Raw genomic sequence first — 17,686 nt, forward strand, 5'->3', positions numbered from 1 at the left:
CCTAACCCTAACCCTAACCCTAACCCTCACCCTAACCCTAACCCTAACCCTAACCCTAACCCTAACCCTAACCCTAACCCTAACCCTAACCCTAACCCTAACCCTAACCCTAACCCTAACCCTAACCCTATCCCTAACCCTAACCCTAACCCTAACCCTAACCCTAACCCTAACCCTAACCCTAACCCTAACCCTAACCCTAACCCTAACCCTAACCCTAACCCTAACCCTAACCCTAACCCTAACCCTAACCCTAACCCTAACCCTAACCCTAACCCTAACCCTAACCCTAACCCTAACCCTAACCCTAACCCTAACCCTAACCCTAACCCTAACCCTAACCCTATCCCTAACCCTAACCCTAACCCTAACCCTAACCCTAACCCCTAACCCTAACCCTAACCCTAACCCTAACCCTAACCCTAACCCTAACCCTCACCCTAACCCTAACCCTAACCCTCACCCTAACCCTAACCCTAACCCTAACCCTATCCCTAACCCTAACCCTAACCCTAACCCTAACCCTAACCCTAACCCTAACCCTAACCCTAACCCTAACCCTAACCCTAACCCTAACCCTAACCCTAACCCTAACCCTAACCCTGACCCTGACCCTGACCCTGACCCTGACCCTGACCCTGACCCTGACCCTGACCCTGACCCTGACCCTAACCCTGACCCTAACCCTAACCCTAACCCTAACCCTAACCCCAACATAGTATGGGCCTCCCTGAACCAAACCCTATCCCGAACCCTAACCCTATCCCAAACCCTAACCCTAACCCTAACCATAACCCGAACCATAACCCCTAACTCTAACCCCTAAACCTAAACCTAATCCTAACCCATACTCTAACCCTGACCCTAACCCTAACCCTCTCCCTCACCCGACCCCGAACCCGAATCCTAACCCTAACCCTAACCCGAACCATAACCCTATTGTAGGTGAACCTGACCCTAAACCTGACCCTGACCCTGACCCTCACCCTAACCATAACATTAACCCAAAAACTAAACCAATCGCTATCCCTACCTCTAACAGTTTCCCTACGTTTCCCTAACGCCAATTTAACCTCAACCCTAACCCTATCCCTCAACTGGACATTAATCCTAACCCAATGTCTAACTATCAACCTAACGCTAACTTTAACCAATCCCTAATCCTCACCTTAACCATAATTATAACCCTAATTCACACCCTAATGCTCTCCCTAAGTCTCGCCCTATGCCAATCCAAAATTTCACCCTGACTCCAAGCCTTACCCTCACAGTAAGCCTGACCCCATCTCTAACCTTAAACTACCTACACCCTAATCAAAACACTAATTCTAAAAGTTCTGCTAGACCTTTCCCATTCCCTTTCCACGCACTAACTGTAACACTCACCTTAGCCTTAACTCTAAATCTTTCCCTAATCCAAACCTTAAGCCCAAACCTTACCATAACCCTTATCCTCACACTAACCCTCACCAAATATCTTAACCCAATCCTCACCCTGAATCTAACCCTAACCCTAAGCCAAAACCGAAATCTTCATCGATCTCTAACTTGTCTCTGAAAGCTCTCTTCCCTTCTTAGACCTCTCCATCTCCATCAACGGTGACTGACTCAACACTGCCTTTTTCTGCAGACTCCCATGAATACCCGGATTACACCTTCTCACACACTGCATCCAGCAAAAATGCTATCCCTTATCCTCAATTCCTCCGCCTCCACCTCATTTGCACCCTGGAGGACCCGTTCTACCACAAGTTCTCTCCTTCGTTAAAGACTGATATTTCCTCTCTCACGTGGTTGATGACACCCTCCAGCGCATCTCATCCACTTCTCGCACCTCCACCCTAGAACCCCACCCCTCCAACCTCAACATGGACAGAACCCCCTCTGTTCCTCACCTTCCACCCAAAAAACATTTGTATTTATCACATCTTCCTCCGCCATTCCTTCCACCTACTAAGGACGCCACCACCAGAGATTTCCCTTCCTATCCCATTAACTTTCTGTAAAGACCAGTTCCTCTGTAGCTACCTCGTCAGGTCCACCCTCCCCAACAATCCACCGTCCCCTCCTGGTAACTTCCCCTGCCACTGCAGTAATTGCAAAACCTGTGCCACACCTCCCCCTCACCTCCATCCAAGGCCCCAAAGGAGTCTTCCACATCTTTCAAAGTTTCAACTGCACTTCCACACACGTAATCTACTCTTTCGGTTTCTCCCTTTTATGGTAAAGTCTACGTTGGAGAGACAGGATACCTACTCACAGAGCACTTTAGAGAACATGTCTGGGACACTCGCACCAACCAATCACACTTACCCGCGGCCAAATATTTCAATTTCTCCCTCACACTGCATTGAGGATATACATGTCCTGGGCCACAACCATCAGCCTCCTTTACCACCGGCGCCTATAGGAAGAACACCTCATCTTTTGCCTCGAGACCCTGCAACCCCAAGACATCAACGTGGATTTGACCAGTTTCCTCATTTTCAGTCCCCCACCTTACCCCAGTTCCAAATTTGCAGCTCAGCACTGCCCTAATAACGTGTCCCAAATGTCCATCTTCCTTCCTACCTATCTGCACCACCCTCCCCTCTGACCTACCACCATTACCCCCTCTATCCACTTGTTGCACGCTCAGCTAACTTGCCCCCAGCCCCAACTGCTCCCATTTATCTCTCCATCCCCAAGGCTACCAGCCTCATTCCTGATGATGGGTTTCCCCGAATTGTTTCGAGCTTCATCGATTTTATGTGCAAGCTGCCTTGTTAAAGCTGATACGGGCCAGAATATCAACATACTCATCTTCACTGTTGCCACCATCCACGTTGTTCTCCATTTGTAAAATGTGATGCTAATTGTTCATTCAGGACCTCACCCAGTTCTTCTGGCAATAATGCATAAGTTCCCTCCTTTTGTACTAAGTCTTTTCCGGCTATTCTCTTGTTCCAAAATAACCTATAAAATGCCTTTACATTTCAAGGACATTTCATGCCCTCGTGTAACCATCCTAATTCCTTTGTAAAGTAATTTCCTGGTTCCATTACATTCCATGAGGGCTTTATTTGGTTTCAGTTTGCTAAATGCACGCTTACAATTTTTTTTTTGTTTTACACTAAATTAAAACATCTCTTTTGATCCAGGGATCACGAATCTTGCCATCCTTGTTATTCATCCTCAGACGTATAATTTGGTCCTGAATTTTGATCAGCTGGCTTTAAATAGAATCCCACATGTCAGATATGGATTTCTGTCAAAATTCTGCCCCAATATAATTTCTCAAAGTCATGAATTCTGTTATCATTTGCGTTCCCTGATTTTAAAACGTCTTATCTTCATTCATAACTACCTTGTCTTTGGAATAACGATGACTGTTCCAGCACAGAAGCTTAAATCATCTGGTGAGCCTTAATCCCAAAAACAAGTTTTACTATAATGCATCCCACGTTCCATTTTATTTTTTCACTAAACTCTAAAGAACCTGAAAAAAAATCTACTCTGGAAGCACTTAACAAAATCTACTCAAGCTAAGCTCCTGAAACTAAGTCTATACTGGAGAGTTTAAAATCTTCTAAAACAATCCTGTTGTTCTTACATCTTTCCACGATTTACTTACATTTCTGTTTGCCTCTGTACCGCTCGCAAATGTACAGCATATATTATGATTCCATAATTATTATTTTACCTTTCTTATTACATGTTACACCTGTATGGCGCCGCTGAATGAGGCCTCCAGAATGTTTTCACTTCCAGCATTTGTAACAGTCTCCTTCATCAGAATTGCAAATCTCCAAGCTTAACATTCAATCTTTTTCAGGTGAAACATCTAAACCTTGAAAAGTTGAGCTATTATTCCTGCTCCTTTCTGTAATGGCTACAATATTTTACTTCCAAGTACTAATCCAATATCTCAGCGTATCTCACTCTCCTGTTATTCTTACTGCTTGAAGATAAATCGACTTCAGACCTCGAGTCCTGCCATATACATCATGGTGGCCCTGACTGTTCTTCCTATTTCACTTATTTCGCTAAACATCTACTGACATTGCATTTACACTCCACGCTCTGGTTCCCATCCTCTCTCATCTCTTTCCATTTCTTGTTCCTCAGCATTTCTCCATTATTGTTTTGCTCCCTACTTTGGTGCTTAGATTTATTTATTTACTTCAATGACCATGTCAACAAAAAAAGCGATGTCTTGGACGTATTTTGCAGTGGGACATTCTTGGTCTTCTTTCTGTTGTGATTTCGAACTTACGTGAAGTGCTGTGGGTCTCCACCTAAGGATTATCTATTGCAGTAACTTGTTTTTTTTTCCCCATTGCATGATAGAAACTGTAGCTAATCAGCAAATTTCCAGTCAATAGAAAGAGTTGAATTTAAATTTCACTTCCATTCGCTTTTCAAAAATGTAGTCGAGACTTTCAAAATTAATTGAAATATGATACTCGGTCATCAATGTGGAAGGTTTGCAACATATTACTTAACATCAGTGGAATACCATTGGAAAATTAAACAGCGATGATCATGAGAGGCATTGATAGGGTGAAAACACTGAGTCATTTTCCCTGTGCTGGGGAATCGCAGGCTGAAGCACTTGAGTATAAAGTTAGAGGGGAAAGAATGAAAAGGAACCTGAGGGGCAACTTTGTTACACAAAGGATAGTATGCATGTTGAATGAGCTGCTGCGGAAGTCATTGAGGAAAATGCATTAACAACATTTAAAAGGCATTTGGACAAATATATGAAGTGGAAGGATTTAGAAGGATAAGGGCCAACTACAAGGAAATGGTGTTAGCGCTGGTAAACATTTTGGTTAGCATGAACCTGTTGGGGTCAAAGTGTCTGTCTCCATGCTGTTGGACTCCATGACTGTCTGTGACTCTATGACGAGTGATGTGCTCATAAGTCAGACATGACTGCTTTGTTTCTTTTTTCTCCAATGTGGTACAAATATACGCAGGGAAAATGACACAAATCTGTTTCACTCTTCACTCCCTCCAAGTATTGGCATGACACGAGAAACACTAGAACATAGAACATAAAAAAGCACAACACATTTCAGGCCCTTCAGACCTCGATGTTGTGCCGACCTTTTACCCTCCTCTAAGATCAAAATCTAAGATCACTTAAATTCCCCTAATTAATTTATGATATATGGTCAGCATGGACGAGTTGGACTGAAGGGACTTATTCCAAACTGTACAACTGTATGGTACTATAACTCTTCAGGTAGAGGATAAAACATTCATAAAAGCTTGAAGTCAAATAAAAGGGGCACCTAGCCTGGATAACAAAAAAACACATAGATTGTGTTCATTTGCTAAAACTTCATCTGTTGCTCACATCTTAACAGATTTAAGATGCGAATATGAACACCATTTAAATCAGCTGAGGTTTTTGGATCGGATGTCTAGTTGTTTTTTTAAGCTTATCTGCTGTCTCTGTGTAGTATTTTCTAGTCCTTCCATTTTGACCAACTTGTTCCATTCTGCTTTGAAGCAGAATTATACAGACCACTTTTCCCTGTGTCTTCACGTCAGAGGAGGAGTCATTTTGGACTCTTGACGTTATGAGGCATTTACTATTCACAGACGCTACCAGTCATACCGATTAACTTCACCAGTTACTGATTTTCATTCAGTCCTCCAGCGTATGGAGTGTTGTGATCTCATAATTTCACCCCATATTTTATTCACAATAAGAGGACCTGTGAATAAATTAGTTTTTTTAAGTTATTAACCTCCTTCCACAATATTGTAATCATTATTTACGGAAAGGACGCCGTGTTGACGATTCCTTCAACACTAATTCTTTTTGTGCTGATACAAGTTGTAAACTTTAAACAGAATGCAAAAAAGGAAAACAATTTCAATTGTCATTTAGCAATAGGCATTCACCAACCTGCTTCCTTTAATCTAACATAAAATAATTACAAATCTAATCGAATTAGTCACGTATATAATGAATTTCTGGCAGTATCATTGCAGAAGTAATTTACGTACAAAAGTCAATGGATATCGTAACATGTCGTACAGCTGCTGTCTGAATTTCCTCTGAGTTATTGCATAAATAAATGTGTTAGTACAGCAACTCAATAGCTGAAGCATGTTTGCACTTTCTAGAAAAATAAACTTGGGGTCACTGAACCCTTGCAGTTTGTAATCATTTATGAATCGCTCAAAAAAGAATTGTACAACATATGCTGTCCATAAGAAAAGGAAACTTCCAGATATAGAGAAAAGTAAGACAATGGATTTTCTCCTGTTCTCCATCTCTGTGTCACTCTTATTGCTTCCATTTGTTTGTACCCAGAGCCTCTTGCGGGCTCCACTGGCTATGAGAATGTGTCTGACGGTCAGAGCATTGAGGAAAAGAATCAGAAAAAATGGAAGACAAGGAGTTAAAATACGATCACTCCATTGGAATATTGCCCATATTGGTGAAATGTAACGGATTTCCTTCAGTCGACAATACCATGGAATGTTATCGATAATAATTATTGGTTCATGCATAAAATACCACGGTATATTCTTCAGGCAGCCCATCCCGCAAACTGTTCCTATCACCACAGCTGCTACTTTTTCAGTGCAATACTTTGTTTTCAACTTTGGACAACTAATGGCTACAAACCGATCAAAGGTGAAACAAACTGTTAACCAGACAGAGGTGTCCCTAGCTGCATAAATCAATGCAATGCTGAAACAACATATTGGCGTAATGGACAGGAAACTACCTGGAAAATAAATTGCTGGAATGCGGTTCAAAAGTACGGCAGTAATAATGACTAGGAGATCCGTCAAAGCCATAGAGATCAGGTAGCGAGTAATACATCTGGAGAGGCCACAGGTTCCACGTACCAGGATTACAATCGCTGATAAATTAACTACAAATAGAAGTGAGTGAGAAAGACAAAGGTTATTTCGTGCACTTGCCTTTGAGTTAATGTATTAAGCATTTTTAAGGAAAGTTCAGTTCACTGAAACTGAATCAATTGGGAATTTGTGCTGGAAGGGCAGAGAGCAGAATCATTAACTCATCTTAACAAGAAGGCCCCAGATGAATTGTTGACCATACATGACATTCGTATTCTTAAATATATTGTCTGAAGCATCAAAAAACCTGCTCACCATTCTTCACAATGACCCTTAATCTCTTTGCCAACTTCTCATTTAGGGTGGGAGCTGAATTCTCCATTAATAATTCAAAATATCCACAATTACCCACAATCATTGTTTAAAATTACGTTAATAGTTGGATACATGCGCTCAGCTTGAGTAAATTTGATACCTCCCAGGTGAATAACATTACTGTTTGAAGTTAAATTATGTGAATCTATTTAACGAAACATTATTAAGTAAAAGAGCATTTCAGGAAAATCTGCAAGCTGGCATTATGAAAATGCTTTGAAGGCTAATATGAATCAAACTTAAGTTCCACACTAATCATTACCTGTCTTAATAAATTTATTTTAAATATCATTCAATTTATATCCTACGCTCATCAATTTCCTTTCTTGATAAACAATTCTCTTGGCATTACTTCGCCAATTGTTTAATGGAAACATCACTGAATAATGCTTTTCAGTTACTCAATAAAATTAACTTCAAGACTTCCGATGCCAAGTGAACTAAGTTCGTAAATTTGTCACATCAGGAAAGTAAGTGCAAACTAGCAGCAATTCCATAACATTTTATAATAATGCATGTATTAATCATTCTTTCATGGAAGGTGTGTAAATCAGATTCAAAATCCTTCTTTTAATTTCGATGTCAACAAGTTAGTAATTCTTTTTTCCTTGGAATTTTGTTTATGCTGATAAGCCAAGTGTTTCAGCATTTAGCACAATGCATTTGCACCTTCAGCGATTGCTTGCAGCACACTAACAAACACTTATCAGGAATTGATAATCTGATTAGATATTTCAACCACTTGAGCCTTGTCTGCTGTTTAGTAAAAACAGTGTTAATTCATATTTTCATTTTGCAATGGTTTCAGTTTCCATTATATTAATAGCATTTTTACAAACAAATCTATCAACAAATGTTTTTATTGTTGATCAAAAGTTTTTACGAAGCATCTTCCAACCGTCTCTATGTTCTCTATGCGCGCCTGGAAGATTATTTTCTTATGTTAACCAAATATATTGAAGTTTTTTCCCTTGGCTAAAGCATCACATACGAAAAGATAAGGGATCCTCATACCTATGTTTATGAAGATTCTACTCATTCAAAACATACCTAGTTCGTCAGACCATGTGTATGCAGTCACTTCTTAAACTGAAAACGTTTAACATTCAACTGACAATTTGCAAGTTCTATTCCAAGAGCAGTACCAAGATCAATTGGATGACTCCTACTGCCCAGATCCTCATTTAGCAAATGTAGACACTGTTCTTGATGGCTTTAAGCCATAATTCCAGGATTCTGTCTTCCGTGAGAGAATAGGTAGCAGGCAATACATAGCGATCTGGGAAAAGTTACCTGGAACAGCGATCATCGCCAATGCAGTGTAATAAATAGCATATGGTAACCCATTTGGTGGGGCATGCATTTTCTGCGTGATATAGTGGTGGCTGTTTCCAATCCTAGCGACTTATTGTTAAGCATTCAGAAAAAGATCACCTAAATAGCTGACACTCAATACCCTCAGGACGCAATTAGGAAAATTCTGCACGATACCATATGAGGCAATATCAACGTATACGTAATCAACAGTCACTGAGCTATTATTTAGGATTGTTTTAATATGAATGTCAGTGACAATGAAATTGATACAGTAAAATAAGCCAAATGAATATCTCACGACGTTAAAATTGAAACGTTCTGATTGATGTTGTAAGAAACGTTTTTTTTGTCCATTTTATATCTGTCAAGATCGCTGTAAAGCCCTACCAATGCTCAACGACATCTGAAATGACACAGGGAAGGAATTATATCAGAAATGAAGTGGGAATACATTGCAGGAGGGTATGAAATATTTGACCCATTCCCAAATGTCAAAATCATGCACTCAGCTCAGTTGAGCATAATTTACCCAGTAATAGAACATAGAACATTACAGCGCAGTACAGGCCCTTCGGCCCTCGATGCTGCGCCGCCCTGTCATACTAACCTGAATTTCATTCCACCTACACTATCCCATGTATGTCCATTTGCCTGCCCAATGACGACTTAAATGCACTTAAACTTGGTGAATCAACTGCTGTTGCAGGCAAAGCATTCCATACCCTTACGACTCTCTGAGTAAAGAAACTACCTCTGACATCTGTCTTACCTATATCCCCTCACTTTAAAGTTGTGTCCCTTCGTGATTGCTGACCCCATACTTGGAAAAAGGCTCTCCCTGTCCACCCTATCTAACCCTCTGATTATCTTGTATGTCTCTATTAAGTCACCTCTCAACCTTCTTCTCTCTAACAAGAACAGCCTCAAGGCCCTTAGCCTTTCCTCGTAAGACCTTCCCTCCATACCAGGCAACATCCTAGTAAATCTCCTCTGCACCCTTTCCAAAGCTTCCACATCCTTCTTATAATGCGGTGACCAGAACTGTACACAATACTCCAAGTGTGGCTGTACCAGAGCTTTGTAAACTGCAGCATAACCTCCTGGTTCCAGAACTCAATCCCTCTATTAGTAAAGGCCAAAACACTGTATGCCTTCTTAACAACCCTATCAATTTGGATGGCAACTTTCAGGGATCTGTGTACATGGACAGCGAGATCTCTCTTCTCATCTGCACTCCCAAGAATCCTACCATTATCCCAGTACTTTGCATTCCGATTACTCCAACCAAAGTGTATCACCTCACACTTGTCCACATTAAACTCCATTTTCCACCTCTCAGCCCAGCTCTGCATCCTATCCATGTCTCTCTGCAACCTACTACATCCTTCGTCACTATCCACAACTGCACCGACCTTAGTGGCGTCCGCAAATTTACTAACCCACCCTTGTAAGCCCTCATCCAGATCATTTATAAAAATGATGAACAGCAGTGGACCCAACAACGACCCTTGCGGTACGCCGCTAGTAACTGGACACTAAGATGAACATGTTCTATCAACTACAACCCTCTGTTTTCTTTCAGCAAGCCAATTACTGATCCAAACTGCTATGTCTCCCACAATCCCTTCCCTGAGCTGTAACTCTTGCTCGGTGGAGTACACCTATCCCTTTCTATTACTTAAGTAAACATGACAGACTTGTGATTGCTGTCTCCAAAGTTCTCACCTACTTCCAAATATAACACCTGGCCAGGCTTGTTACCCAGTACTAAATCTAAAGCAGCCTCGTCCTTTGTAGGCCTGTCTACATACTGTGTCAGGAAGCCGTCCTGCACACACTGGGCAAAAACTGACCCATCTATAGTACTCGCACTGAAGTGATCCCAGTCAATATTTGGATAGTTGAAGTCCCCCATGACAATTACCCTGCCTCTCTCATTCCTATCGAGAATCATCTTTGCTATCCTTTCCTCTACATCTCTGGAACTGTTCAGAGGCCCATAGAAAACTCCCAGCATGGTGACTTATCCTTTCCTGTTTTTAACCTCCGCTCATACTACCTCCGTTAACGAGTCCCCAAATATCCTTTCTACAACTGTAATATTGTCCCTGATCAACAATGCCACACCTCCCCCTCTTTTACCATATTCTCTGTTCTTACTGACGCATCTTAATCCCGGAACCTGCAACAGATATTCCTGTCGTTGCTCTATCCATGTCTCCGTAATGGCCACAACATCGAAGTCCCAGGTACCAACCCACGCTGCCAGTTCACCCACTTTATTTCGGATGCTCCTCGCGTAGAAGTACACACACTTCAAACCAGGTTCTCGCTTGCCAGTGTCAGATACTTTTTTTTGGAACTCCCTACTCTCATCCTCTTCTGTACCTGTCCTACAAGTTTGGTTCCTATCCCCCTGCTGTATTAGTTTAAATCCACCTTAATAACTTTAGCGAATTTCCCACCCAGGATATTGGTACCCCTCTGGTTTTGATGAAGACCATCCTGCTTGTAGAGGTCCCACCTACCCCAGAAAGAGCTCCAACTATCCAAAAACCCGAAACCCTCCCTCCTGCACCATCCCTGTAGCCACGTGTTCAACTCCTTTCCCTCCATATTCCTCACCTCACTAGCACGTGGCACGGGCAGCAAGCCAGAGAAAACAACTCTGTTTGTCCTCGCTCTAAGCTTCCATCCTAGCTCCCTGAATTTCTGCCTCAAGTCCCCATCTCACTTCTGACCTATGTCGTTGGTGCCAATGTGGACCACGACTTGGGGCTGCTCTCCCTCCCGAAGGATCCCAAAAACACGATCAGAGACATCACGGACCCTGGCACCCGGGAGGCAACACACCGACCGTGAGTCTCTCTCGTCCCCACAGAACCTCCTATCTGTCCCCTAACTATCGAGTCCCCAATGACTACTGCTCTGCTCCTCCTCCCCCTTCCCTTCTGAGCATCAGGTGCCCCACTGCTTTCCCCTGGTAAGTCATCCCCCCAACAGTATCCAAAACGGTATACTTATTGTTGAGGGGAATGACCACAGGGGATCCCTGCACTGCCTGCCGGTTCCCTTTCTGTCCCCTAACTGTCACCCATCTGTCTTTTTCTTTTATCTGGGGAGTGACTATCTCTCTGTAAGTCCTGTCAATAGCCCCATCTGCCTCCCGAATGATAGTGGAATAATGTGATTGTAATTCAAAAAATAATCTAGAGAACCAGTCTAATTTCTCAGGATAAAACTGCATAACCCACCACGTCCGCAAAACTCGGTGATATTGATGAATAAATTATTATCAATTATGGTAAAGAAAATCAATCTTTTATAATAACTTCCTGCAGGAAAGATGTTTTTCTGTGCTCACACAACTTGATCCACATCATTATCCAGTTCCATAGCAATGCTGTTTATAATTAAGTATTCCACGAATAGTCCAAGAAAGTCACTTAGCTCAGGACGTGCAGTGAAGCTTTGCAAGTTGGATTGCAGGGATAGCGAGACTGAAGAATGAGGAGAGATTGATTAGGATAGGATTGGTTTTGCTGGTGTTTTGACGTGTGAGGGAGGACCACATGGAGACTTCAAAATTCTAATAGCACTCGACTGGTTAGATGCAGCGGAGGGGGTGGGGGGTGTTCCCAATGATGGGGTGTGTTCAGAACCAGGGATCACAGTCTGAATATTCGGGTTGGATCATTTAGGACAGAGCAGAGGAGATATTCATAGTGTCATAGAGTCATAGAGTTCTATAGCACGGAGACAGGCCCTTTTGCCCAAACTAGTCCATGATGACCAAAATGTCTGTACATGCTTAACCAATTTCTCTGCAAGTGGCCGATATCCTTCTACATTTCCTATCCATGTTGTCTAATGACCTTTATATGTTGTTAACATACATGCCTCAACCACATCCGCTGGCAGCTCATACCATATGCGTACCACCCTCGGTATCAACAAGATGCCCCTCAGGTTGCCTTTTATTCTTCCCCTCTAACCATAAACTGATACCCTCTCATCCTCAATTCCCCCATCTTGGAAAAAAGACTGAGTGGCTTAACACTATCAATGCCTCTCATAATCTTACATACCCCCATCACATCATTTTGAATTAACCCTATATCTGCAGATCTTCTTCAGCATGTTCCTACCACCAATGGAAAGTTCACCGTTCTGCTCTCTCTCACATTATTCAGGTTACCATTCCGAAACAACGGAAAAGTATCAGCTATTTTCTAGTCCTTTGCAACCTCACATGTGACGAAAGAAAGAACAAAGATCTTTTTCAAAGCCCATGAAATTTCCTCACCTGTGTCCATGCCATTCTGGGCCAGATCCCATCGGGTCTTGGGAACTTGTTCAACTGAAATCATTTCAAAATATCCATCTCCGCCAACTACTTTAAATACTGACATGACCTGGAATGTCAGCATACTCCTCCCCAGAGTCGCTACTTACCTTGTCCTTCTCCTTGCTGTAACGTAACATGAAGGATCTCACCCACCTCCTCTAGCTTCAAGTATAAATTCCCTTCTTGCACTTGCATGGACCTATCCTGTCCCCAGATTCTTTCTTGCTCCTTATATATGTACAAAACATCTTGTGATGCTCCTTAATCACATTTGCCAAGATGTGGAGATGCCAGTGTTGGACTGCAGTGAGCAAAATCAGAACCCACACTACATCGGGTAATTGTCCAGCAGGTGTAATTGATCACAAGGTTTCATTAAGTGAAATGGGGGGAGGCACACAGGTACAAAAGTTACACACAGAGTGATCATTGCAAAGCATTCTAGGTAATTAAGAGTGCCAAGGATAGTAATGAGTGGAGTGGCGACCGAGTGAATAATACGTGTTTACAGATGATCAAAAACATCAAATGGTGTGAGAAAAGTGCCAACAGCTGAATAACAAGTAAAGGGATGACGTATGATCCAATTGATTGAGGCAGAGAGATATTTACAAAAATCGAAAATATGATAATTCAAGGGACAGATCAAACGGCTGTTTTGACATAATAGGCATAAGAGTCGCATGATGAGGATTCTTTTCAAAATAGTAGAAGGAGTTGACCATTTGTCCCATCGACCATGGTCCACCATTCATTAAGGTCACGGCTGATCTATCCAGCATTTCAGCTGCTCTTACGTGCATTATCCCTATAATCCTTAATTGCCCTACATGCAAAAATCCATCCAACTGTGTCTTGAATATATTTAATGTAGCTGCCTGTACTGCTTCCTTGGGAAGAGAATTTCAGAGATTAACTAGGAAATAAACTTACATTTACCAACGTTGTAATCTATCTGCCGACCGTTGGTCTCTGACTTAACTTATCCAAATATCTCTGCAGACCTTCCCCATCCTCTGCACAGTTTGCTTTTCCACTCAATCTACTTTCATCAGCAAACTTAGTTACGTTATACTTGGTCTCTTCTTGCTAATCACTTTAACGTATCATGAGAGTTGAAGGCTCAACATGAACCCCTGCGCCACCTCACTCACCACTGATCTAATCAAAGTAACAAATAATCCAAAATGGTGCAATCTAATTAAAGTAGAGAGATCATAACAAGTTATCAAGGAGATGATGTCAAAACAGAATAATAAGGAAGATGTTTCAAATGCAGAAAGGTGTGGTGAGGTTACATATAGCGCCATATGTACCCAAGATCATGGTTGAGACCATTTTCATTTGTACAGAAATTTGTTGAATCTGCTTGGCGATTCTGCGTTGTTGTTTATCTCGATGGCCAGCTTGGAGGACGCTTACCCAATGAACAGAGGCTGAATATTCTTGAAGCACTGAAGAGTTCCCCGACTGGGAGCAAAAGCTCCTGTCTGGCGATTGTTGCGCTGTGTCCATTCATCTGTTATCGTTGCGACAGTGTCCTAAATCTTACCTATGTGAGCATTGCATTTTTGACTAATCTCTCTATTTTAGTTGACAACCAGGTTTGTTGAATATTTTTGTAATTATGTTTCATTTTTGCAGAAGCATGTTGGTCCAGAAGTCTAATTAAATAGCCTTTTAAAAGTTTCCTACAAGCCAGAAGTTTGTTTACCCTCAAACAGGCGTCCTCAATCTTTATTCTATACTATCTGCCCAATATTCTCATAGCCAGCCTTCCCAATTTAGTGTCTTCACCTGACAACAACACTTACCATTATCCATAAATAACGTAAAGCTTTATCTGTCCGGGAGCATCGTGAGACAGAGTGGAGGTGGTGTTTGGGACCAGGAGGTTGCGGGAAGGTAAGAACTTAGTATAAATAACTACTTTCGAATCCCGAGGCCTTTTTCGTGTCTGGGAGCAGCGAGAGACAGAGCGGAGGTGATGTTTGTCGACAAGGAGGTTGCCCGGAGGTAAGGACTTTGTATATCTTCGAGCAGCAGCTAAATCTGAGATACTACATGTGTAGTAATTTCCTCCTGGCCCCTCCTCTAACCAGAAGAAAAGAACTCTGCAAGGTAAGTTTTTTTCTTTTCTTTTATATATTTAAGTGCATTGTTTGGTATTAGTTACTCAAGTTAAAGCTAAGGATTACAGTGACAGGCGACTTCAGGCCCTTGGCATGTGCCTCTTGCTTGATGTGGGAGCTCAGGGACGTGGCTGACGTCCCAGACTCTTACACTTGCAAGAGATATGCCCCGCTGCAGCTCTTGTTTGACCGCTTGACGACGCTGGCGCTGCAGATAGACTCACTGTGGAGCATATAATCATCTTCAAGGCTGAGGAAGTCATGGATAACACGTTTAGTTAATTGGTCACACTGTAGACTAGAAGTCTTGAGCGTGACAGTGAATGGGTGACAAAACGCAGAGGAAGAGTAGGAAGGCAGTGCAGGTGTCCCTGCGCTCATCTCCCTCCAAAACAGGTATGCCATTTTGGGTGTTGTTGGGGAGATGGCTCGCAGGGGAGGGAAGCAATTGCCAGGATAATGGTACCATGGAGGGCTCTGCTGTTCGGAATGGCGTAAAAAAGACTCGGCGGGCCATAGTCGTAGGATATTCCATTGTAAGGGGAATAGATAGGCCATTCTGTGGCCGAAAACGAGACTCACATATGGTATGTTTCCTCCCAGGTGCTTGGATCAGGGATGTCACCAACTGGCTGCAGAGCATTCTGAAAGAGGACTGTGAACAGAAAGTTGTCGTGGTGCATACAGGAACAAGTAATATAAGTAAAAAAGACGAGATGAGGTCATGAAAGCAGAATTCAGGGAGCTAGGAAAAAAGTTAAAGAGGAGGACCTCAAAGGTAGTGATCTCAGGACTGCTGCCAGTGCCACGTGCTAGCCAGACTAAAAATGAAAGGCCAGGCAGGTTGAACACGTGGCTTAAGGGATGGTATAGGAGGGAGGGGTTCAAATTTGTGGAACATTGGGACCAGTTCTGGGGAAGGTGAGACTACTACAAATCGGATAGTCTACACCTGAACCATAGTAGAACTAATGTCCTTGGGAGAGTTTTCTGCTGCTGTTGGGGAGAGTTTAAATTAATGTGGCCGGGTCTGGGAACCAGAATAGTAGACTACTAAGCAGTGAGGTGGAAACTAGAGATTGTAAGGAACATGATCATGAAGTTAGAATTACCGAGGGAAGAGTAGGCAGAGAGCAGATGAACGCAAAGGAACTGGTAGTTTGACGTGCATGTGATTGAATGCAAGGAGTACACTGGGAAAGGCAGACGAACTTGGATTGGTGCCTTGGAGTACGACGTTATTGCAATCATAGAGACTTGGTTGAAGGAAGGCCATGATTGGCAACTAAATATTCCAGGAAAGAGATGCTTCCGACTGAACAAGGAGGAAAGGAAAAGGGGGAGGAGTTAAAATGGTCGGGGATGATATCACAGCTGTGCTAAAGGAGGACATAGTGGAGGGCTTGAGCAGTGAGGAATTATGCATATAGCTGAGAAATAAGAAGGGTGCAGTTACATTGTTGGGGCTGTACTACAGGCCTCACAACCGTGAGCGTGTGATGGAAGAAGAAATAGGGAAACAGATTATGGAAATATGCAGAGGCAACAGGGTGGTGGTGATGGGAGATTTTAATTTTCCCAGCACTGACTGGGATGCACTTCTTGTCAAAGGTCTGGATGGGGCAGAATTTGTAAGGAGCATCTCAGAAAGTTCTCTGGAGAAATATGTTCAATAGTCCAACCAGGGAAGGGGCCATATTGACTTTATTTTGGGGAATGAGCCAGGCAAGGTGGTAGAAGTTTCATTGGAGGATTTCTTTTGGAATAATGACCACAATTCTGTAAGTTTTAGTATACTCATAGACAAAGATGAGAGTGGTCCTGAAGGAACAATACTAAACTGGGCCGAGGCCAATTATATCAAAATTCGGCAGGAGCTGGGCAATGTGGATTGAGGACAGCTATTTGAAGGGAAGTCCACATTTCATCTGTGGGAGCCTTTCAAAGATAGGTTGAAGATAGTGCAGGATAGGAATGTCTCTTTGAAAACAAGGGTTAGGAAAGGCAAGATTCGTGACCCTGATTGACAGGAGAAATTGTGCGACTAGCCAAGAGAAAAAGGGAAGCGTACATAAGGTCCAGGTAGCTAACAACAGAACAGGCTGTGGAGGAATTTCGGGAGAGTAGGACCAATCTAAAACGAGAAATCAAGCAGTCTAAAGGCGTCATGAAAAATCCTTAGTGAGCCGAATTAAGGAGAATCCCAAGGATTTAAATTCATATATAAGAAGCAAGAGGGTAACTAGAGAAAGGATTAGTCCACTAAAGGATAATGAAGGAAGGCTGTGTCGAACCTGAGAAAATAGGTGAGGTTCTCAATGATTGCTTTGCATCAGCGTTCACTGATGACAGTGCCATGATGAATGTTGAGATTAGAGATAGAAGTTTGATTAGTCTGGATCACGTTGACATAAGGAGGGAAAATGTGTTGGGTAGGCTAAAGGATTTTAAGGCGGACAAATCCCCAGGACCAAATGGGATCTATATCAGGTTGCTGAGGGAGCTGACAGAGGAAATAGCTGGGACCCTGACAGATGTCTTTGTAGCATCCTTAAACACAAGTGAGGTGCTGGAGGACTGGAGAGTTGTTAATGTTGTCCCCCTGTTCAAGAAGGGTAGTATGGATATTTCAGGTAACTCCAGACCAGTGAGCCTGACGTCAGTCGTGGGAAGGTTGCTGGAGAAGGTACTGAGGGATAGG

The 17,686-nt window shown here is 42.5% G+C and overlaps 1 protein-coding gene across 1 annotated transcript; it reads right to left on the bottom strand.

The window, feature by feature from the left end:
* Positions 1-5,979: 5,979 nt before the first annotated feature.
* LOC148143448 (putative G protein-coupled receptor 139) lies at positions 5,980-8,551 on the bottom strand. The gene is made up of 2 exons (XM_087975190.1): positions 8,482-8,551; positions 5,980-6,884 (listed from the first exon to the last, which is right to left on the bottom strand). The coding sequence occupies exons 1-2, from the start codon at positions 8,549-8,551 to the stop codon at positions 5,980-5,982; spliced, it is 975 nt and encodes a 324-aa protein (XP_087831316.1).
* Between the last annotated feature and the right edge of the window lie 9,135 nt (positions 8,552-17,686).

The sequence above is a fragment of the Chiloscyllium plagiosum genome, unplaced genomic scaffold, assembly GCF_037043375.1.
Source record: "Chiloscyllium plagiosum isolate Xiang-an unplaced genomic scaffold, Cpla_swu_hap1 HiC_scaffold_27, whole genome shotgun sequence".
NCBI lineage: Eukaryota > Metazoa > Chordata > Chondrichthyes > Orectolobiformes > Hemiscylliidae > Chiloscyllium > Chiloscyllium plagiosum.